The 25,557-nt window shown below is 38.0% G+C and overlaps 1 protein-coding gene across 1 annotated transcript; it reads right to left on the bottom strand.

The window, feature by feature from the left end:
* Nucleotides 1-14,159: 14,159 nt before the first annotated feature.
* Nucleotides 14,160-25,424, bottom strand: LOC121138629 (aphrodisin-like). Its single transcript, XM_040741293.1, has 8 exons — nucleotides 25,286-25,424; nucleotides 20,169-20,305; nucleotides 18,980-19,050; nucleotides 18,698-18,826; nucleotides 16,077-16,187; nucleotides 15,235-15,336; nucleotides 15,061-15,090; nucleotides 14,160-14,361 (listed from the first exon to the last, which is right to left on the bottom strand). Exons 1-7 carry the CDS (start codon nucleotides 25,412-25,414, stop codon nucleotides 15,065-15,067), a joined length of 705 nt encoding a protein of 234 aa, XP_040597227.1. The 5' UTR covers nucleotides 25,415-25,424; the 3' UTR covers nucleotides 14,160-14,361; nucleotides 15,061-15,064.
* Between the last annotated feature and the right edge of the window lie 133 nt (nucleotides 25,425-25,557).

Raw genomic sequence — 25,557 nt, 5'->3', positions numbered from 1 at the left:
GCAAACAGGATCCAAGAACACATCAGAAATCTCATCCTCCATGATCAATTAGGTTTCATCCCAGGCATGCAGGGATGGTTCAACATACAAATTCATTAACATAATCCACCATATAAACAAACCAAGAAACAAAAATCACATCATCTCACTAGGTGCTGAAGAAGACCTTGATAAAATCCAGCACACCTTCATGATACAGGTCCTGAAGAGATCTGGAATAATAGGAACATACCTAAATATCATAAAAGCAATACACAGCAAAAAACAGGCAACATCAAACTGAATGGAGAGAAACAAAGGGCAATTCATCTAAGATCATGAACAAGACAAGGCTGTCCCCTCTCCCCAATATTGTACTTGAAATTCTAGCTAAAGCAATAAGACAAGAAAAGTAGATCAAGGGGATACAAATTGGAAAGGAAAGGTAAAATTTTCATTATTTGCAGAAGATATGATAGTTCACATAAGTGTCCCAAAAAAGTCTAGCAGGGAACATTTCAGCTGATAAACACCTTCAGCAGTGTGGCAGGATACAAAATCAAATTAAGAAAATCAGTAGCCCTACTATGTACAGAGGATAAAAGAACTGACAAAGAAATCAGAGAAACATCACCCTTTACAATTGCCACAAGTAACACAATATAACTGGGGGTAACTCTAACCAAACAAGTGAAAGGCCTGTATCAAAAGAACATTGAGTCTTGAAAGCAAGAAATTAAAGAAGACACCAGGAAATGGAAAGATCTCCCATGCTCTTGTATAGGTATGATCAATCTAGTAAAAATGGCAATCCTGCCAAAAGCAATCTAGAGATTTAATGAAATCCCCATCAAAATCCCAGCAGGAATCTTCACAGACCTTGAAAGTACAATTCTCAACTTTATATGGAAAAACAGAAAGCCAAGACAATACTGATCCACAAAGCAACATCTGGAGGCATCAATATCCATGACTCCAAGATCTATTATTGAGCTATTGTCCGGGAAACAGATTGGTATTGGAACAAAAATAAACAGGTAGACCCTGAGATTAATCCACAAACCTATGAACACCTGAGTTTTGTCAAAGAAGCTAAAATTTACAATGGAAAAAATGACAGCATCTTCAACAAATGGTACTGGCATAACTTGATATTGGCATGTAGAAGACTCCAGATAGATCCATGTCTATCGCCATCACAAAACTTACATCTAAATGGATCAAAGTCCTCAACATAAGTCCAGCCAACTGAAACTGTTACAAGAAAAAGTGGGAGGTACCCTGAGACTGTTTCCTGAACATAACACCAGTAGCACAAACACTGAAAATTAATATGTGGGACCTCCTGAAACTGAGAAGCTTCTGGAAGGCAAAGGACACAGTCAGCAAGAAAAGGCACCCCAAAGATTGGAAAAAGATACTCACTAATGCCACATCTGACAGAGGGCTGATCTACAAAATTTACAAACAATTCAAGAAGGAAGTTTCCAAAGCACCAAAGAAACCAATGAAAAAGTTGGGAACTGTACTAAATAGATAATTCTCAATTGAGGAGTACATAAAGGCTAAGAGACACTTAAGAAACTGCTCAACATCATTAGCCTTTAGGGAAATGGAAATAAAAGCAACTCTGATATATAATCTTACTCCTGTCAGAATGGCTTAAATCAAAAACACCAATGACAGTTTGCGCTGGAGAGGATGTGGAGAAAGGGGAACACTTGTCCACTGCTCATGGGAGTGCCAACTTCTACAGCCACCATTGAAATCAGTATGAACATTCCTCAGGAAAATGGGACTTAGTCTACCACTATGTTCTCAGCAGCATTATATGTGATAGCTAGATACAGGAAACAACCTGGATTGTCCCAACCCGCAGGACATTCAGCGTGGGTCTGGTGGATACCTAAGAGAAAGATGGAGGACAGGGACTACAGGAATGGACGCCAAGACAGGATTCTGATCAAGGTGACAACTTTATTTCATCACAAGGGCATTTATATAAGAGAACTGAGGAGGAGGGAAAGGGGGAAGGTGTGCTTGCAGCTGCAGGGGCAAGAGGTCAGTGGGAGAGGTGGTCTGCTGTGTTGCCTGGCTACCTAATCTACAGGGCAAGAGGTCAGGGGCAAGAATTCCTATGATGCTTGCTAACCTGACAGCAGAATCCGTTCCTATCTATTGCAATTTACGACTGCTCAGGCCTATCTTCTGAGGACCTTGTAGTTTTTCCAATTAAGCTAGTCTTTAACTGACTGGTAAACCCCAGGCTTGTTACTTGGAATTTGCTTTATGTCAGAAGGGGTGGCAGGGTGGTCTTAGTGTCACGTCTTCTCTATGAGTACGTGATACAGCCTAGTTGACTGATGAGTGGAGGTCCCTGACATCTCCCCCTTTCTGGTTAAACAGAAATTTAGGTGCAGCCTGAGTATGAGTTACCCGAGAACCACAGTGATGATGGAGCCTGTCTTAGGATCGATCTGAGAGGCTTCACCCCTTACCTGTCATCGGATTACTTTGCCAGCCTTCAAAGCTCCTGTCTTGGGGGGAAGCATCAGAGGGGAGCCCGTACGAGGACAACCATCAAGAGTGGTGGTTATTTATTTTGTGAGTAAAAGGGCCTTCCAAGGCCCCAGGCTGGGGCTGCAAAGGAGGGGGTCATGAGCAGATTATATGCCACTGGGGAGTTTGTCTTCTTCTGCTATGTGGAGACTGGGAACATCAGGTGAAGTTCGCCTTCCTCCTTGTCATTACTCTCATCAGCCTTCAGATAAGGACCACTCTCCTTCATGGCCAGCCTCTGATAGTGGATCTGGATAGGCCTTGCAACATGATTATCTATTTGCTGCTTAGTAAAGTCTGTCAGGCACCTAAGGGCCCATGTGCCAAAAGAAATAAGCAATATAAAGGCTAAAAGTGGGCCCAAAATATTGGGCAATAAGGTAGATAGTCAGGGAGAAGTAGAAAACCAATTATTATACCAACTCTTCTGTTGCTCCCTCTCTCTTTCTTTTCTCTATACCCTCTCTGTTTTTCTTCATACTATCTTTGACTCTCCCTATTTTCTTAACATAGAAACAGCATTCTTCTTTAAGGGCTGCATAGATTCCTCCTTATTTGAGAGCACAAGGAATGAAATCCTAGTGCCTGCTCCTGTGGCTCCCAGCCCCAAAAGCACATCTTGCTTAAAATAATAGTTAAGGCGGTGAACTAATTTAACTAAAATGTAAAACATAGGGGCAGAATTTAGCAGGTAGTAAGGCCATCCTTGACAGGCCCACCATTCTCAGGGATCAGATAAGAGGAGGAGTTAGTATCCTAGAAGAGAGTGAGGTCGCAGAGGTGAGGATGGGTTGAGGAAATTTGGAAACTGGGCAGGGGAGGGGGCTGTGCAGTCAGGAACACTGGTTCAGCATGTTTCACTGGGGCTGGTTTGGACAGCTTTCCATGGTTTCAGATACAGTTTTTTCTTCACTCCATGCATCCCACCAAGTTTTTGGCAGCCACAAAGCTTTTTTTCTTTTCCTGTAAGAAAACACAAACATTCCCTCCTCCCCAAATTGGGTCTTTTCCACTGTCTAGTTTATGGATATTTTATCTGACCAGAGCAAAGTCACTTGAGTTCCATCATACCAGAATCTGTCTGTAGCATATTGTTTTACTGGCATCCACACTTTAAAAGTCTAAAATGAAGAGTGCATGATTTAATACATCACGTGGAGACAAAGGTGATTTCATAGTCATTTTTGTAGGCAGCATCTGACTAAGGTTCATTGTGGAGTATATCTGAATTGCTACCCCCATGCCTGCGGAGCCAGGGGCTAAGGCCCGATACTCCAAATCCCACTAACGGGATGAATTAGATGGCTTTCAAATATCTAGGAATAAGATAATCCATGGGCTCACTTGCTGGAACAAACTCCACATCTGGAAGAAGAGTGGCTAGTACACATAACCCTGCCCAATTTGTAGACAACATGCAATAAGTCATTTCATTTTCACATGTAAAAACTTACCAGGTGGGGAGTAGATTTTAGTTTTTAGAAGTTGTATTTTTAAGGAGCTATGAGCATGCTCTACAATTCCTTGAGGATTGTAAGGAATACCTGTTGATTAATTTTCTATTGAGTACAAAATAGCTGAATGCCTTATTAGAATATCCAGACGTATTGTGTGTTCTTTATTACCTTTGGAACTCTCATGTAAGCAAAACATTTTAAACAGTGACTTATCATATGCTTGGTGACTTTTTTAGTTTGTGTGGTGGCTATCAAAAAACCTGAATACCATGTGTATATTGTAGCTCCAAAGGACACTGTAACGATAAGCGACACTTACTGAAAGTAAAACTGAGTATTTATTGTAGAAATTAATCACAAGATACCAAACAAGTAACCCAGATGAGACAAGCAGTTTTCCCACTGCCAAACCGGAAGCCGAACTCTGGGAAAAGAGACCGAGACTTCCTGTGTGCTGTCTTTTATACCTTCCCCCGTAACGCCCCCTAGCCATGCACAAAAGGGGGCCTGGCTAGTTACGTAGTTCACCGCCTACGTACGTATACGTGTTTACGTCTGGCCGCATACGTCTTTAGTCATGCCTAAAGTGGGTGTAGTTAGCGGTATGGTAAACCGCCCTTTTATTATCTCATCTGTATGCGCCTCTAGTAAGTCACATGGTTAATGGCGGCATACAGACTTCCTCCTACAGTACATATTATAACTTGTCAAATTCTGTAATATAAATGTATAAATTTATTGTATAAATGATTAGGAAGTAGGCCTCCAGGGTTCAGTCTTAAATTAGTTACAGATAAATATTGTGGGCACATCTCATTTTTTTTGACAATTTTGATAAGCAGTCTCTCTGGATAAACCAAATTGCTTTCCTAGACTTTTGTTATTTGGATGGTGAAAATAAATGAGACTGAAGAGCTCTCTCCACCAGAGTCAAAGAGATCAACTTTGTTAATTTGTTTGTTGACTCATTTCCCTTAGCCAATGGGCTGGAAAGGTTTGAATGAACTCTTATATTACCCACAAAACATAGCAATTGTATTTTGATTTTGTTTAAATAATATTTTAACCTGATCATTGTTACTTTTAATGTACTGAGCCATCTTTATTATTTGAAGAGCTTTAAAAACGTAATGATTGTCACTATACAATTAAATGAATTATTTACTAGAAGTTGAAAAACCATTGTAACAGCTCATAACTCAACTATCTGAGCTGAAGACAGAGATGTTTGCTCCACATATTTCTTACCATCTATACCATAAGTTGTTCTTCCATTAGAATAACCATTAGTAAAAACTAGCACAACATTTTTTACAGGACTGTTTTACTATTTTGGAGAACATAAAGGATGTATTAGCTCAAACTGTAACAGCCTATGAGCTGTGAACTGATTATCAATTCTCCCTGAAAATTGAGCAAAGCAGTTTTCCACAAATCACCTTCCTGAGGCAATCAACTTGTTGCTTGGTATATGTAACATGTATTGAGGGATAAAAAAATAAAATTAAAAGTTTAAAAACTTGAATCCTAAATCTATACAGAGAGAAGCAACTTCTTGATGGCAAAGGAAGATTCAACTCCTTAAATCAGGGGTAACTGAGCCCCTGCTCTCAGAGAAGGGGAGGCAGCTGTCCACCACTCCTATTAACCTTCCTTTGCTAATTGTAGGTCACAAAGGTCCTCTGCCAGTTGTAAAGATTCTCTGGCCCAGGGACTAACTGACAGACCCTGGTAACCTCAATAACTCTGTAAGTCTTATCTTATCTTACTCAGATATATCTAGCCCAAAACATATAGTTACTGTTTTACTCCAGATCTTGTATGACCCTAAGTAAATATGGAAACTGAAACTTGTGCCTTTTTTTTCAGAAGTGTTGACTCCTTGGGTTATTCTCTGGGAATCCACAAACCTGGCACAACATTATTATACTTTGTTTTCTGTTAAAATATCTCCCAGATTCCATATGCTATTTCAGCACCATACAGGCTACTGCTTAAATAAGGCTTTAATACTTTGGCTGGGTAAACAGCATAAGCTTTCCCTGGTAATGTATTGTTAATATAACATCTGCTGATGCCAGAGTATACTTCCTAAGACTAAGCCTTGTTACCTTCTTTAGTCAACTGTCCAGGTGAATTGGGATCACTATTTGCTTTTAGAATCTCATTTAAGGGTTTTAAGTCACCAATAGAACACTTTAAAAAATATATAACCATTGAATATTTCCCAGCAATTCTGAAAATTGCTCAAAAGATTGTAAACTATCCTTTTTTAATTGTCCAAATTGAGGTTTAATTTCTGTTAGAACACAACATATATCCCAAGTAACTTTTGCAAATTACTTAGTCTGTGAGGAGTCTTATCCATTCTAACAGGTAGAGCTCTCATTAGCTGACAAGGCCTCATTTGCATCTTAGCTGACAAGGGCTAATTTGCATCTACACATACACCTTTGGGGGTGGGTCCTGACCAAGACTAGTTCCCTGAAAAACAACAAAAAATAACTTTTTCAAATCATCTAACTTAGAGGTTTTCTTTTTTAACCATAGAAATTTAGGAGGATCTCTGTATCCTCTCCTTTGTTAAACTCCATAGAATCATCCATGCAGATTCTCTTGGCTCCTAGGCTTCTGCTATTTTCTATTGACTGGCTCTGAAGGCTTAAATCTTTCATCTTTCCTATTAAAACATTAACTGACCGGATGGATGCTCCTTTTGGCTATATCTAAACCAATTTAAGTAGCTTTTTAGCAATGTCTGAAGTGATTTAAGTATCCTTTTAATCATATCCAAGGCAATTCGAACAGTTGCTTGTGTCAACATTCACACATTTACACTCACATTCCAAACATACTGGTGTGGCCACACCTTACACACAGAACATGCACACATATTTCTCATCTCTCCTACTGCCTAGGTTATGATTAGTTAGTTGAAATGAAACATCCTTAATTGAAGTCTCTTGTTACCCAGCAGCTACAGCCAATTTTTGTTTTATGAGCATCCAAAATCTGAACAAATCTGAATTTATCTATATTGTCTTTCTTTCTCTATAAGGCCCACTATCTGAACAAATATTTAATAGACTAATTTGTTTCAATTTCCTTTCTATAAGGTCTTAGCATGGCCTGGCATGTTGTACTAGCATTTTATAAGCTAGTTGTCTCAATCAAAGATTTAACACCTGTATCTCCCCTTATTTTGGATGAAGCCTGTATTATCCTAGAGACAAAATTTTTTGAAACAACTCCTTAGGTCCATGCCTACTCTTTCTGAAGCCTTTACTTAGCCTATATCCTGGCGGCTAGAAGCTTGTTCCAAGTTCTCTCTGCTGCTGGGCCAATCTGTTTATACACTGCTATCTCAAGAGTTAATTGCTGATCTATGTCTTTGTATTTGTTCTTCCTCAGGGAGCACCTTATAACAAACAGGAAGGTTTTGGGCTCTTTTGTCACGTCTGCTGCGCGGCCTGTGTCCGAGAACGTGCGGAGGGTGTCGGAGATCGACAACACAGAGACTTGTTCAATGATGTAAAGAGAACTTTAAACAGGCTCCAAAAAGGTTCAAGAAAAACTTCCTAAGAAAAGCTCCCACCAGAGAAGCTTCTGCTCTCTCCTCTACCCTGGCTGGTTCTGCTCTGACCCCAGAGGTGGATGTGTGTGGGTTTTTGAAGGTGCGGTTAGTCTTTGGACAAGGTCGAGGTCAGGGCGGTTTCCGTGGGAAGGCCTTTCCCAGGAACTTATTGTATCGTTTTTAGTAAACATGTTTTTACTGAACATTGTCTTACAGCCGCCTACTCCCAGGCAGAAGGGGAAGTGGCCAGGAACTTATTGTATCGTTTTTAGTAAACATGTTTTTACTAAACATTGTCTTACAGCTGCCTACTCCCAGGCAGAAGGGGAAGTGGGTCTCTGCTCAAGGTCTGGTGTTCCCACAATTCACCCCTTTTTATTTTCAAATGAGGGACTCCTGGCTTAGGTCAAGTAGGGTCACCCTCCCTTTCCCGTCTTTGGGGGACCTTGAACCCCTGTTTTAGGTGGGAGGGTTCTTCCCCACAGGTTGCCCGTCATCGGAGATACACCAACCTTAAATCATCTGTAACCAACCTTCATGGCTATCGGGATTGCCATGGGCTAAGCTAAGCAATACTTGGTTACGGATCTCTTGTCTCTGGAACAAGGCACGTTTGAGCTCGGCATAAAGCCAGAATGCCTACCGCCACTGCCACCATTTCCAGGACCCCCATTGACACAGCGCCTCTCCATTACCATACCCATCACCAGATCTTGGCCATAACATTCTACCAGCCTTCGTCTGTTACAAGGGTAACCCGCATGTGATTTACATTTACAATTTGATAAAGTTTCCAATCGTTTTAAGGTCTGCTCAGGAAAGCATTTAGAAAGTGCACTTGAACAGATACATTGGGCACAATCATTGATGTTACACATGTAGCATTATGAAAAATATGAACAATAGTTGTCACATTAGGACAAGTTGCATTTCTCCAGAAAAATACACTGGCCTAGTCGTGATTATAGAAATAGGAACCATCAAGTCTGATATTTCAAGTGACCATGTCCTGTTCAAATACTGAAAAGAGGCTTTTGCCACTCATCATAGTCCATACCAATGTCCAAATGCTTTAAATGGGTCCTTTTTTCCCTGTTGGCTTCACGATGAAAACTCATGGGTCCGGAAGGTTGATGTAGCAGGTCTGTTGAGAAACTGGAAATCTCGAACCGACTGTTTTCTTTCTTTCTTGGGCTCTAGATTCGATGACATCAAGAATCAGGAACACTGATTTAGGAGATCTCACTCAAACTGGCTTAGGTAGGCTCCCATGGTCTCAGGTCCAGTTTTTCTCTGCTCCATGCATCTCACTAAATGGTCTGACAGTTGCCGAAGCTTTATTCTTTTCCTGCAAGAAAACACAAACATGCCCTCGACCCCAAATTAGGGTCTTCTCCACTGTCTAGTGTATGGATGTCTCCATTTGACCTGAGCAATGGTTGCTCAAGTTCCATCATGCCAGAATCTGTCTGAAGCTCACTGGCATTCACATTATAAAATTTTTAAATGAGGAGTGTATTATTTGATGAGTCATGTGGGGACTGGGGACATTATTCCCCCTTTTTTATTTTCTAAAAAAAATTTTTTTTTGAACTGTTGAAGCTGGACCATAACAGTAGAAGGATTTGTCTACCCTCCTTGGTTGACTATCTGGGTAAATTGGGATTACTACTTAGATTATTTGTAGATGCCCATTAAAAAGGACATATCCATTAAATATTTCCCAAAAACTTCTGAAAATCACTCAAAGATTGTAAACTATACTGTGTCCAAATAAGTTTTTAAAATTATTTGAAGTCTGTGAGCAGTCTTTCCCAATCTAACCTGTAGCTCTCACTAGCTGACAAGGCCTCGTTTGTATCTTAAATTTTTCTGTTAAAACATTAACAGACTGGCTGGATGTTCCTTTTGGCTATATTTAAAGCAATCTAGGTAGCTTCTTAACTATTTTTGAAGGGATTTAAGTATCCTTTTAATCATATAAGCAGTTCACACTCATGCATTCACAATCACATTTCATATATACCGGTGTGGCCACACCATACATTCAGAACATACATGCATCTTTCAGTCATCCTTTTTCCCTAGGTCATGATTAGTCTGTTGCAATGAAGCTTCCTTAATTGAAATCTATGTAAAAGAACAACTCCAGCCAATCTTTGAACTAAAAAGGTTAAAAAGTCCTATATGTTTTTATCATTCCTCCATTTGAGCTATAGTCATGGGGTACAGCCGTACCTACTCCTTGTAACTCTGTAGATGCAAGGTAGAGAGGCCAGGCTTTTGGCCAAAAGTTTTTAGAGATGACTCACAAAATAGAACTTAAATGTAAACAAAATTTTCCATTCCATATACCTTTGTCTTTTTCTTTTTCTTTTACTTAATACCAGTAACTCCTTTATTAACCGTTACCAATTTTCAATTTACTCACTTTTAATCCATCCTCCAACTGAGGGTGATCTCTCAGGTTCCCCTTTCTTTCCTGACCTTGGTGTCAGGTGAAGGCCTGGAGATTTAATCCAATCCACCCCCTCAACTGAGGGCGATCTGTCTGGGTTCCCTTACTTTCCTGACCTTTGTCAGGTGAAGGCCTGGAGATTTAATCCAATCCACCCTCCAACCTAGGGTGATCTCTCAGGGTCCCCTTACTTTCCTGACCTTTGTCAGGCGAAGGCCTGGAGATTTAATCCAGTACCCCTAGCTTGGTACCCCTTTTTAACACATCCACATAGCCTTACTGGCCAGCCTTTTAGATCTCTCAGTTTCCCTTTACTTTTCTGACCTCAGTGGATCAGGCGAAAGACTGGAGATTTTTTATTTTATTTCTTATTTTACCCTTTTTTTTTGAGACTGGGTTTCTCTCTATCCTTTTGGAGGCTGTCCTGGAACTTGCTCTATAGACCAAGATGGCCTCATTCCTTCCTATCTCTGCCTCCCGAGTGTTGGGATTAAAGGTGTATGCCACCAACACCTGGCTCTCTGAATATCATAGCAAACATCCTCCCAATCTGGGACATTTAAGCCTTCCCTGGTAATGAACCATGGGCTCCCTCGTTCAATCCATTTTAAAAAGCCTGCCATGGTTGTAGTCCCCTGTTCTTCAAGCAACTTTTTTACGTGATACTGTAATTTAAACTTCCAGGGACTATTTCCCATTGTTTCTTTTCCTATTTTCCTCCATCTGTCCCTGGCTGGCAAAAGGGACGACCCCGTCCACTTACCTCGCTTTCACGATCTCAGTGGGACCTCCAATTGTCACGTCTGCTGCGCGGCCTGTGTCCGAGAACATGCGGAGGGTGTCGGAGATCGACAACACAGAGACTTGTTCAATGATGTAAAGAGAACTTTAAACAGGCTCCAAAATGGTTCAAGAAAAACTTCCTAAGAAAAGCTCCCACCAGAGAAGCTTCTGCTCTCTCCTCTACCCTGGCTGGTTCTGCTCTGACCCCAGAGGTGGATGTGTGTGGGTTTTTGAAGGTGCGGTTAGTCTTTGGACAAGGTCGAGGTCAGGGCGGTTTCCGTGGGAAGGCCTTTCCCAGGAACTTATTGTGTCGTTTTTAGTAAACATGTTTTTACTGAACATTGTCTTACAGCTGCCTACTCCCAGGCAGAAGGGGAAGTGGCCAGGAACTTATTGTATCGTTTTTAGTAAACATGTTTTTACTAAACATTGTCTTACAGCTGCCTACTCCCAGGCAGAAGGGGAAGTGGGTCTCTGCTCAAGGTCTGGTGTTCCCACACTCTTTTTTGTTTGTTTGTTTGTTTCGTTTTCCTCTTCTCTAACACTAACCTGCACTGGAAGCATCTGATCTGTTGCGGCTCCTGGCCATGAATTGAGGGATGCTTGCCCCTAGGCTGCCATAGACAAAGGAACATTTCTCTGATCTGAGGAAACTTGAAAAGTTCTTATCTCCTGTGAGAGAGATTTTGCTAAATCTTTCAAGACTCTTAGTTTTTGCTGAATTTTACCACTAGGTTTCTGCCTCTCTGTATTTCTAGTTCCTAATCTCTCAGTCCTGTATGGTTTTTGTTTGTTTGGTTGTTTGTTTTCTGATCTAGCTGCTCCTCAGTAGGCACTGAGGTCTCTTATCATACTGCTAACTGCTTCAGGAGCAGTATGCAGGTAGCACCTTCCATTCCCCAAGCCCTGGCACAGCACCTGTGACACAGCTGCAGCAGTGGCTTCTGTGAAAGGGGAACCTTTTAAACTTTTAAACTCCAAAATCCTCCGAAGTTTTGCTTCATTTTAGCTCTCCTGGCTATCAAAACACACACGAATAAATACACAATTATCTGGCCAACAGTTTCCTTCTTATACATTCCCTTGTTAATCTTGAAGGCAGTCACTACCATATTATATATATATATATATATCATCCCCTTCAGGGACAAGCATCTCCCATATTCCCATATAAGTTTTAACTTCTTTAAACCTTTATTTTTAACCTATGTTACTCCTAAGAATTATATAAGATCCTTCTTTTTCACCCTAATTCCTTGTATCCTGAGGGCTTCTTTGAGCCCGGAAAGAAAGAGAGACTTTTGAGAGAATGCCTGTCCTATCATTTACATTGGCGGTAAGATCTGCGCCGTTGCTCACCACCTCGCCTGTCTTGCTCTTTTCAGTGGGTCACTGAAATGAAGACTGTGCCATCCTCTGGGGGACGATCTGGAAGGGCCCTTCACTCCGTGAGCGGCGTCTTCCTCCTGGCTATCCAACTTCAGTCCACGCTGGGTGCCAAATATGTCCCGACCCACAGGACATTCAGCATGGGTCTGGTGGATACCTAGGAGAAAGATGGAGGACAGGGGATAAAGGAATGGACGCCAAGACAGGATTCTGATCAAGGTGACAACTTTATTTCATCACAAGGGCATTTATATAGGAGAACTGAGGAGAAGGGAAAGGGGGAAGGTGTGCTTGCAGCTGCAGGGGCAAGAGGTCAGTGGGAGAGGTGGTCTGCTGTGTTGCCTGGCTACCTAATCTACAGGGCAAGAGGTCAGGGGTAAGAATTCCTATGTTGCTTGCTAACCTGACAGCAGAATCCATTCCTATCTATCACAATTTACTACTGCTCAGGCCTATCTTCTGAGGACCTTGTAGTTTTTCCAATTAAGCTAATCTTTAACTGACTGGTAAATCCCAGGCTTGTTACTTGGAATTTGCTTTATGTCAGAAGGGGTGGCAGGGTGGTCTTAGTGTCATGTCTTCTCTATGAGTACATGATACAGCCTAGCTGACTGATGGCTGAAGGTCCCTGACACTGGATGCCTCACAACTGAAGAGTGGATAGACAAAATGTGGCACATTTGCACAATGGAGTCCTACTCAGAAGAAATAAACACAGGAATCTTGAAATTTTCAGGCAAACAGAATGCACTAGAGGAGACCATCCTGAGTGAGGTAACCCACATACAAAAAGACAAACATGATATATACTCACTCTTAAGTGGATTTTAGATATGGGTCAGGGGAGTGTCAGGCTATAATTTCAGTGCCAGTGAGTCTAGGAAACAGGGAGGTTCCAAGGAGAGATGCATGATAACCCAGAGAATTGGAATGAGGCAAGATCTCCTCTGCAGATTGGGAACATCATGAGATGGGAGAGGGAGCCAGGATAAAGAGGGGGAACAAGAGGAGGGGAGAAGAAGTAATGGTGTATTAGGAAGGTTGAGTCGCAGTAAGCAGGATGAAATATACCATAATAGATCAAGTCATTATAGATTTGCGGAGAGAGCTGACACTAGTGAGATCTCTAGAGATCTACAAGGATAACACCAACTGGCAATCTAAGCAATAGTGGAGAGAGTACATTAGTAGACCCTCCTTGATGATAAGGTTGATGACTACCTTATACACCATCCTAGAACCTTCATCCAGTGACTGATTGAAGCAGAGACAGTTGCCCACAGCTAAACACTGAACTGAACTCCTCGAACCTAGTGAGAGAGATGGAGGAGTGAAAAGCAAAGGGGTCAAGACCATAATGGTGAAACCCACAAAGAAATTTGTCTTGATAAGGAGGAACTTTTGAATCCCAGTCTGATAGCTGAGAGGCCACTAGGGCCTGATCCCAACTGCATGAATGTAGTGTCAGTAAGGAGGCCTCAGAAATCTCTGTGGCCTTGTATAGTAGATCAGTTTTTTCCATGGTGTATTAATGATTTTGATAGCCCACTCCAAATATAGTGATGGTCTCTCAGGCTGAACACATGGGGAATGGCCTAGGTCCTGCCCTAGATGAAATGAATGACTTTGGAGATCCCCCCAAGCAGGGCCCCACACTCCATGGAGAATGATGTGGAGATTGGTGGGGTGCTGGGGGAGCTGGTGGGTGGACAAGGGAGGAGGGGTGGAAGAGGTTTCTAATTTAAATAAAAACATATATTGAGGAATAAAAACTATAAAATTTCCATTTTATGTCATATATGTGGCACACACACACTCACACACACAACCACACACACAAACACACACACCACATACATAACATATATCCCACATAAATATATAAAATTCATACTGAATATTTCTATTTAATATTAATCAGATTGAATAATAAATAACATGCTTTAAGCATTTATGCAAGTAAATTTATTTAGTGAATCACAGAAAAAGAAAAGTGTATTAAAAAGGGTAAGGCAAGAAACTTGAAGTAAGTTACTGAGTTAAGGATCTGAACCAGAAAGAAAATGTGATAAAATCATTGGGGAAGAAATATAGATTCAAATTTGTATTTGTAACTTTGATTCCATGGACAGAAACGTTTCAAGCTGTTTCAGTTTTATAACCTGCAAAATTTACAACATTAATTAAAATATATTAAATAATAGTAAAGACATTATGACTTATAGAGTATGCATGAATGCTTGCTTGAGTGATGAAGTGTAAAATGATGTATTACTAAAGCAGAAATCTCATTCTATAGACTCCATCTGAAGATAAGCAACGGAATTTAATATTTGTCTCTTTCAAACGATTTAATAACCAGGAAATTTTTCAGAGCATAAGGTTGCATTTTCATATAAAATTATATGCAATAAAGACAGATATTTCTGGAAGCTTGATACTTTCAAATATCCCTTATTTAATTTTACTGACTGTCAATTAAAAGTAGCACACTCAAGACTTACTATGATATGCTAATCATATTTAATATGTTAATACCTTCCTAAATTAATTCACTCTATCTGGAAAATAAATTAGTATATTTCCTAACTGAACTTAGCGTTTCTATTTAAAACACATGTGTAAAAAATAAAAATGTCTATAGAACTCTGTCAATAGGGATATTTTTAAAAATAATTTCACGGAGATTTTATGATTTTGCAAGTATTTTGAAGCTGCTTTTTCATTGTATTATTTTAAAACTTCATACAATATATTCTGTGCACATTACTCCTAATACAATATTTTTGATTAAATAAACAATTTTATGTAAATATACTCAAATTTACATAGGAAAGGAGCTATATTAATGTTCCACTCACCAAGTCAATATCTTCCTTGAGGACAGGTGTCTGGATGAAATATAGGATACACAAAGTAAAGATTAATCTATTTACTCAATAATTTTAAGCACTGGAAATTGAAAAGAAGAATTATCATGATTTTCTCTTATTTCAAATCAATATTTTTTCTATTATCAAAGCAAAGTTATTTACCATTTGTAAGGGCATCTTGTATATTTTCAACTGGAATTCCATCATCCGTAGTCAAATCCAGAAAGAAGTCCCATAAGTTTTCACTGAGACTGATTTCTTTTGCTCCATTTCATATAAGAAGTCAGAAAAGATGGCCATGAGATATATATCTATTTCTGATTTATGGACTACTTAATGTTTCCAGAACGATTTCAATTAATTGATTTTAACTTTAGTTCTTTAAGAACTTTATTCTGTGGATTTGGATCACATTCACATTCCTGCCAACAAATCTGAAATCCACCAAACTTTTGCCAGTTAATCATGAAACACAAACATATTTTTATTTTTTAACCTATTAAAACTTGTTTGTTTGACATATATATTGTTGAGTATGTGGTTTCCCACTTAAGGAGTGTCATTTTTAGAGACAACATTCAATTGCTAGGTCTTTGGTCAAATTCATAGATCATACGTTGTTTCAGAAATTTTAATGAAGTATTGCTTAGCATTCTAGTTAACACAAGGTACTTCACAATTGATGGATTCCTATAGAATAGATTGTTTATGTGCATTATGAGAGATTTAGTGTCATTTTCCAATAAATGTGATCATATAGGAGTTTTTTGATTAGGGTCCTGGGGCTGGATATTTGAATAGATGTTAAGAAGATATATATTTGCGCCGGGCGTTGGTGGCGCATGCCTTTAATCCCAGCACTCGGGAGGCAGAGGCAGGCAGATCTCTGTGTGTTTGAGGCCATGCTGGACCGACAGCCTCCAAAACAGAGAAACCCTGTCTCATAAAACCAAAAAAAAGAAGATATATATTTGCAACCACCTTAATTTAGCTCTCATACTTACATAATGCTGCAGTGAAGTTTATACTGCTTCCATTCTTTACAAAAAACTTCAAGTCTATGAATAATGTTGTGCTTGATACAAAATATAATAAAAATGAAAAGACAGCTGATTCTGCAAAGAAATAATTGTTTTGGATTAGCCAACAAAAATTGTCTGTCATTCATACGTATTTGATTGAATGTGTTTGTGCATGTATAATGGAAGGATTAGCAAAACAAAAAATAAAATGAAATGAGAAAAATCTTATCATAACTTCTGAGTTATCAATAACGGTAATTGCTCTTTTGCAAGTAAGAAAATACTACTTAGAATTAAATACTATTTAAGGTATAAATTATTTTATTAAGCTCATATTATTAATACATAAAGTTATGCAAATATTATAATTCCCCTGAAAGACTAATAGACTAATAACCAACATGTGTTTCATGGGAGATGTCTTTTTTAGGCTGTGAATGTATTTCTCTTATTTGTTAATGATTAAAGCTGTTTCAGCCAATGGACAGGCAGGATATAGACAGACAGAAAGTTAGGCAAAAAAGGAATGCCCCAACATTACAGATAAACTTGCTCAGGCAGAAAGATGTCTCTGTCAATTCTAATTTTTATATCACATCCTTCTATGGTCTATGATAGAACTGAAGACAAACAATTATGGTTATGGTTTTTTAGTTATAATAAGAGATAAGTTATATCTACAACTTTAGACTTACAAAGATAGAATGGAAGATAAAATATTTTCTTTAAATATTGTCAAATTTTAGTGTACTAAATGGCATCAACTATAGCTCTTGCTTGATAACTGTTTTAGTTTTTTAATCAGTTTTTTCTTTTAATTTTAAATAGCTTGTTTTACATGTCAATCCCACTTCCCTCTCTATCCCCTCCTCACACATGCCACCACCATCCCTCCATCCTCCCACCCTATTGCCAATTCCTTCTGCATAGGGGATATCTAGAGTCTGTCATTTCACTCAGGGTAGGGTCCAGGCACTTCCCTAAGAGTCCAGGCAGAGAGAGCAACCCTCTTTGTGTTATGGAAACATGATGTCTGTTAGTATTCGAGGTATAAACACTGATCCACTGCTCAGGACCCCATAGGTAGCCCAGGCCTCCTCACTGACTCTCACATTCAGGGGGTCTGGATAGGTCCCATGCTGGCCTCCCAGCTGTCGGTGTGGGGTCCAAGAGCTCTTCCCTGTTCGGATCAGCTGTCTCTGCTGGTTTTGCCAGCCCATTCTTTGCCAATTTGCTCATCGCTCCTCTCTCTTTGTCACTGGGTTCCTTGGGTTCAGTTCAGTATTTAACTGTGGGTGTTTGCCTCTGCTTCCATCAGTCACTGGATGAAGGCTCCAGGATGGTTATAGACATCAAGTTCACTATCAGGAATAGTCATTCGAGGCGTTCTCTACACTATTGCTTAGCTTGCCAATTGGTGTCATCCCTTTAGATCACTAGAGGTCACAATGGTGCCTGATCTGTCTTTACATTAAAAAACAATCTTATGTTACCTACTAATCTCAGTTCTCTGTCCCTCCTGCCCTCCCATTCCCCCCCACTAATCCCCATCGCTAATCCTATCTACTCCCCAGGGACAGTGAGACCTCCCATGGGGGATCATCACACTCTGAATACTGTGTTCTTATACACAATTTTACTATGTTAAAATAAAATCCTTCTTTTTATTTAGGTAGAAAATGAGATATGATGGGAAATTTCCTTCTGTCTGCTATGAATATATGTTTCTCTCATTGGTTTATGAGTGTTTTGACACATGGACAGCCAGGATGTAGCCAGGCAGGAAGTACGAGCAGGGCACCCTTATTAAGAGAATTCTGGGAAGAGGAATGAGGAGAGTCAGTTAAAATAAAGATGCCATTTAGCTACCAGGATGATAGATTGTTTGGGCATTCTCTGGTAAGACAAGACTATGTACAGATACATAGATTAATATAAATGGATTAATAATTAAGAGAGATAAATCAGTAAGAATCCTGAGCCGTCATCCAATAGCTTATAATTAATAAAATCATCTGTGTGTTTATTTGGAAATAACCAGCTATGGGACATGATAGGAAAGGAACTTTCTTCTATATGTGTTATTTTAATTTTGTAGATAGAACTTTTTAAAATAAATATTTAAACTAAAGTAATGTAGTAAATGAAAGAATCCTACTACATATGTATAGATATTTTTCCTACTGTCATGAAATTCCAGGTGATATAACCCAGACAAATTATTTCAGTTACCATAAACTGTTTACTAAGTTTTCAGTCTGGCATGAACCAAAATCACTCACTTTCTTATGGTAATATCAGGCAAAATATTTTATGCAGGTTTATTAATATAATGTTGATATTACCAAACAGCAAAAAAGTCACAGTATAGAAAATTTTACACAATCCACTGACAATAATTTCTCTAAACTTGTTTATGTTTTTCAGTGTTTCAGTTTAAGCAGTGTAAAAGTGTTCCAGAAACCACTTATCCGCTTATGATGGAGAGAATGATTCAACATTTCCACTTGATACTTGGTTTGTGTAGTTTGTGTGAGTTTTAGATTCAGAGTCAAAATTATGTAGAAAGATCATTAGTAGAATGAAGTGAATATTTTACACACCTTTAGTTCCATCTTCGTTTGTATAAACCCAACTTTCAGGGAGAGTAGAAAACGTATAAGCAAACATCCATAATTCTGTAATATAAATATTCCTACCCTGGCTTCTGGTTGATGATGGTTTGGGATTCCCTGAAATCAAAATATGAAAATCATCCTCTTTTGAGATAGTTTCCTATTTAAACATACTTTTGGAAGCTAAAATTAAAATAATTAACATGAGTATGAACCTAATGCAAAGTATAAATCTTTACTTTCAGTAAACTGAAAAAGTCAAATACTCACTTGTTGTGATAAACATGCCAGGAAGAAACTTTTTAGCCAAAACGGCATAAAGCTGGCATCCATAGTTTTGCCTAAGCACAAAGGAACAATCATTTGATTTTAATAAGTCAATATTTTTCATACATCACTTGACTTATAGGCACAGATAATGTCCACTGTATTTTATACACAATAAAGAATGGATGACTCTCCTAATACCCTCATGCATACTATTCTTATAGTAGTCCTGTGACAAAATTATAATGTTTTATCTAAATATGCACTGAGAATATTTGTATCATTATATATGTATATATATACATATATGTATATGTGTGCATCTGTGTATGTGTGTGTGTATACAATAAATATTTCACCACAGACTAACTGTAATGCTACTCAGCAGCAACCAGGAATATCCAGATACTAATACTTTGATAAAACCAACAAGCAGGTTGGAAAGGTAATTGCACACTTCATGTTAAAGCAAGAAAATTATTTACCAGGAATGTAACCATTAAATATCTCAGTAATTTTGTTGTAAATTCCACCATCATTATGGAATATAGAAATAATCCAAAATCACCTTTGACGAATTACAAAAAAGATTCAATTGTGGTCCACAGAGTTAAAATTGACAAACATGGGGTCATTTATTGGCTATACTTGAATGAGTGATAGTAATTTCAAGCTTATTTCTCTAACGTGTCATTGAAATGCAAGCTTTTTAATATTTTAATATTAGAAGCACAGCAGAACATTTATACATATGTGGAGGTGTACTTGGAGATGTGAGAGAAAAGTAAATAAAAGCTGGGTAAACATTTTATAGAGAGCTGCTATGGGTTTCTCTTCAAAATTTGCAAGTATATTTATATTATCACTCAGAACAAATTGAAATCCAAATATGAACATCTAGTTGACAATGAATCACATCAGCTTAACATGTCTTAAAATGTTAGTTGTTCATATTTCTGTATCTTAATTTCAGATGTAATATTCACCAACATTTCTATAATTTCAAATGTATTACATTTTATTAAGAATTACTTTCATCATATCAATTCCTGTGCCCCTGCTCAGTTCCATGTGATAAGCATAATTACTACTGACACTAACTTAAATCCATGCAAAACCATGGAAATTATGGCTATGTACTACTTTGAGAAATCAGTATTTTGTCTCTTGTGCCTGGATATGTTTGTCTTACCTCATATAAAAGGTGATGCACATTTCATCATTATTTTGAAACTGAATATGACGTACATAAATTTTTAGTGGCCCATTGTCTCCTATGAACTTTAATTCATCAGCTGCTAAGTAGAGAGTGTGAAATTCCCCTGAAAGCTGACAATAAACATTATTGAATATTCAATCAATTATATTTCCTTTTGCAATTAAAGTATAAACAATTTTAGATGTCCTTACATAATTTTCAGATTTTTTTGTTTGTTTTTAAAGACAGTATATCTCTGTATTGCTTTGGTGGTTGTCCTGGAACCCACTCTGTAGACCAGGCTGGCCTCAAACTCACAGAGATCCACATGCTTCTGCCTAGCAAGTGCTGAGATTAAGGGTGTGCTCCACAGATGCCTGGCTCAGAGACATTTTTTAAAGCAGTGTCTCTCTAATTCCTAAATGCTGTTTTATGTAAAGTTTCTGGAAAATTGTATTGCAAAATACAGTGTAGACACAGACTGACTGAATCAATGTGCATTGTATTTCATGATATGAGATATATTTTTTAAGTACTGGAAGAAAACGACATTTTTTAGACAATTTGTGGCCTAAGCATAGGTTCAAATGTTCTGTGTAGATCACAAAAATAATGGAAAAAAATGCTTAAAGACTGACAAACGGGACCTGGTGGACCAAAATATTTACATGGAAGAAAACTGTCAGTAACAAAGTTGGTGAAGACTAATAAAAGAAGAAATATTTTTTCAGGCACAGTCATTTCGTTGAATATTTACTTCTGTATATATGTTTCGCTTATTGTTTGATGAATAAAATACTGTTGGCCAGTAAGGCAGGAAAATAAGTGGGGCTAGGAAACTAGGAGAATTCTGGGAAAGGTAGGCAGGGGGAGCCCTCCAGAACAGTCGCCATGTAATGACCAGGTGTTCTCTAGTAAAAAAAAGACCACGTGGAAATACAGAGATCAATAAAAGTGAATTAATAATTAAGATAGAGATAGCTAATAAGAAGCCCTAGCCATCAGTCAACAGTTCAATCATTAATATATGTCTCTGTGTGATTATTTGGGGCTAGAAAGGCTGAAGGACCCTTGAAAAGGAGATGATGCGGAATATGCTTTTTTATATATGTTTCTCTTATTGGTTGACTAAAACACTGTTTGGCTTATAAATAATAGAATAAGAAAATTGGCAAGGCTATGAGGTGAGGAGAATCCAGAGAAAGGTAGGCAGACAGAGTCACCATGTATAACCAGGCAAGAAAGAATGTCCCAGGTGGTCTCTGGTAAGACAAGGCCATGTAGAAATACATACATTAATAATTACCGTTTGATGATTTCAGGAGAGGTAGCCAATAAGAAGCCCAAGGCAACGGACACAGGTTTGTAGTTAATAGAGCATCCATGTGCTTAAGTGGGACTCAAGTGCCAGGTTACCAGGTGGTAAGAACCTTCAGAGCTCCATAGGTTCATTACAATAATTTATTAGGGACAAAAATATTTAGAAATTTTAAAAAGAAAAATCAGATTAAATATCATATGGCCGGGAGTGGGAGATATTGGATAGAGGGTATTTTGAGATAAATAAAAGCATATTTCATTATATAACTTTACTAAATGCTAACAATGCCAATTTGATCATCACTCCTCTCTCTCTGTCACTGGGTTCCATGGGCTCAGTTCAGTGTTTAACTCTGGGCGTTTGCCTCTGCTTCCTTCAGTCACTGGATGAAGGTTCTAAAACCAGCAGAGACAGCTGATCTAAACAAGGGAGAGCTCTTGGACCCCAGACTGACAGCTGGGAGGCCAGCATCAGACTAATCCAGACCACCTGAGTGTGAGAGTCAGTGAGGAGGCCTGGACAACCTATGGGGCCCTGGGTAGTAGATCAGTGTTTATCCCTGGCATTCAAATGCACTTCGTGTGTCCATAAAACAAAGAGGGATGCTCTGTCAGCCTGGACTCTTAGGGGGAATGCCTGGACTCTGCCATGAGTGAAATGATGGAATCTGAATATCCCCTATGTAGAAGAAATTGGCAATAGGGTGGGAGGCTGCTGTGGATGGTAGGGAGGTGTGGGAGGAGGGGAGGGAGAGGGAACTGGGAGTGACATGTGAAGCAAGCTATTTAAAATTAAAATAATAAAATAAAAAAATAAAAATAAAAGTGCAAACAATGGAATGAAAATTAAAATGTGCAACAGAATTGTGTATCTTCCAAACATGAGAGTTTAATATTCACAACCATCAATGATTAACATTTTAAGACTTGTCTTATTCTAGTAAAAGTCCTTCCCAAGGAATAAAGCTGATGAAAAATGCTAGGATTCCTGTGTCAAAAGAGAACATTTACCCACTGAGAGCAGGAGTATAATCAGTTGCAATCTGTATTTAAATGGATTGTGGAGGTTGCTCAAACCACTAAAAAATAAAATAAGCAAAGAAGAATGGGAAACTATAGTCCAAACATATTAATTGTGAAAGGAACTTATTTTTATTAAACTACAAAAAGTAATTCCTTTGATTTTCTCTACTATTAATGAAACCAAATTAAATATGTAAAAATAAAGCTAAATTATTCCAATAGAATGTGTGAGTGCATATAGTCCCACTTTAAATTATTGTTTGTTCTCATTAGATAATTTACAAAAGTAAATTAAAAGTGATGACAAAACTCTAAATTAATAGACAAAATAAATATAGCAACAAGAAACATGAAGAACTGAAAACTCACATAAAAATACCATCTTAATTGCAGCTAAATAAATATCATGGAATAAAACATTTATTTGTATAATAGATGGCACTATTTGATTTCAGTTATTCAATTCCAACTTCCTTTAAAGGTAAATTTTGGTAGTTGCATTGCTGCATTGAACAAAAAGCAAAGGACAAGTTGCCTGCAATCCACAACTCCAGAGAAGGTTAGAAACCTAACAAATGGAAAGGGACAAGGTCTCCTGAGTACAGTGGGAGCACAGTGAGAGGGAAAGTGAGGTAGAAAAATAAGAGGGTAGAAGGGAAGTGGGAGGAGAACTTGAGGGAGCAGGAATCTCAAGTTGGAGGAAGAACAAAGAAATAGAGCAGGGAAAGAGATACCTTAATGGAGGGAGCTACTATGGACTTAACAAGAAATATGACACTAGGGAAATCTGCATTAATTCACAAGGATGATCCGAACAAAGTATCTAATCAATAGTGGAAAATCTACCTTAAATGCCCTTCCTGTATGAGACTGATGACTGCCTCATATGCCATCCTAAAGCAGGAGCAGATACCGACAGCTAAGCACTGATTCATACTCCTCAAATCCAGTTGAAGGGAAGGGAGAGCGATGAGCAAAGGGGCCAAGATCTGGCTTGAGACACCCACACAAACATCTGACCTGAACAAATAAGAGCTCATTGGCCCCAGACTGGCATAAGACAGCATAAGACAGAAGCAGGTCTCCTGAATGTGGGTGACAGTTAGGAGGCCTGGACTATGTATGGAGCTTCTGGTAGTGTAACCAGTATTAATCCCAAGTGTACATATAGGCTTTGGAAATGCATTCCCCATGGAGGAATACTTTTTCAGCCAAGATACACGGGGCAGGGCCCTAAAAAAATGAAGTGACAGACTTTGATGAACTTCCACGGCAGGACTCATCCTCTCTGTGATAGGATGGGGAGATGATGAGGGGGAAGTGAAGACAGAAGGGAACAAAAACTGGAATTGGCATGTAAAATAAGATTTTTTTGAGTTTCAATAAAATTAATTTTTAAAATTATGCTCATTTAAATCACCGTAGACTTCATCAGACACAAGAAGGAAATAATTCATGAATAGTACACATAAACCATATAATTATATATATTATTAATGAATGACATATAAATCTCAATAGGGCACAATTACTGTGATGTCTTGTTTTATTGACTACTATGTAAGCTATAGAAAGTGGCACTCGAAGAATTTTCATTGTATTTCCTACTTTAATTAATCAAGGTATAGCAAGACATCATTTTGTGCACTGAGCTATTTTCATTTTCTAAACAGTATAAATTTGTGAAAATTTCTAAATTATGATGCACTTTTTGTGGTATTAATTACCACATATATCACAAATATTCATCGTTTGATGTATGGCATTATAAACTTAACCATTATCTATTGTGAACTGTCTACAAATAAATTTAAAATTTATTTTAGTTTTATCACATTTTCATTGTACTAGTACTATCAATTTTAATGAAAAAGAAAAAAAAGACTAGATTTCTTCTGCCACCATGCTCTACATTCTGATCTTTAGAATCATAAAATTCAGATCAGCAATCATATTATAGTAAAACCTCTGCTTACCACCAAATATCCTTGGATATGAAAATCTAAAATGTTTCATTTTCATAGAAAATAAAAAGAGAATCACTATAGAACCAGTTAACTGAAGAAGAACTCTGCGATTATATTGTAATCAGTAAACAGGTAATCTCAAGGTAGTAATTATTACATAATTGAAGCCATTGTTTCTGCTGTCTTAGTTATGCAGGATAGAAACAAATTACTTTAGTCTTTAAGCAAGGGAAAATCTCTGCAAACTCAGTTAACAAAGAAAGGTTGGCACAGTAACAGAGTAAACAATCATACTTATTATTGCAAGTTTATCCTAGGTACTAATTTGATAAAGCTAATTTTTCGAGAAAACAAGATGTTGTCCCTACACAGCATGTTTATCCTGACCCTCATTAATATACAGTTATTTTCTAACACTTTTTCAATTCTTAAATTTTGTGGTTAAAATTTCAGTCAATCAAATAACAGACTGTCCTAGATGTGCTTCTGCTTTATTAAACTAAATAATCCAGCCATTGTAACATATCGGTAGTTTCCATTGAGAGGAGATATTTAGTATTTATTTAAATATTCATATGCATGTTTGTCAGGTGCATTTAAACATAAAATACAATACGATTAAGATTCTCCCATGTATAACCATACCAATAAACACACACACACACACACACACACACACACACACACAGAACATGTATCCTTTGTACAGGTTGATAAGGATTTGTTGTACTGTTGATTAAATAATGCAAGCAGTGTTAAATCATAAAAAATAAAAAACAAAATTATCCAGTCATGCAATACCTTGTCAGCACTAACAAAGATGATGAAAGCAGTTAACAACAGAATCTCCATTTTCAGCTTCTTGGTCTCTATCCACCGGAGGAATTGCAGTTCAGTTTTGAAGAGGGCATAAATTAAAACATAGTTCATGTATCAAATACAATATCAAGTGCAGTTTATTCTGGAAGCTTTATTGTTTTTTGTCAATGTTTCCTGTTTGGCAGTCAGTCCAGGATTTAGATTGGCATTGATATATTTCAACAGACATTTTAATTAGGAAGCATACCATAATA

This window comes from Mesocricetus auratus, unplaced genomic scaffold, assembly GCF_017639785.1.
Source record: "Mesocricetus auratus isolate SY011 unplaced genomic scaffold, BCM_Maur_2.0 contig_13284_pilon_obj, whole genome shotgun sequence".
NCBI lineage: Eukaryota > Metazoa > Chordata > Mammalia > Rodentia > Cricetidae > Mesocricetus > Mesocricetus auratus.
This window is presented reverse-complemented; position numbering and strand designations above follow the sequence as displayed.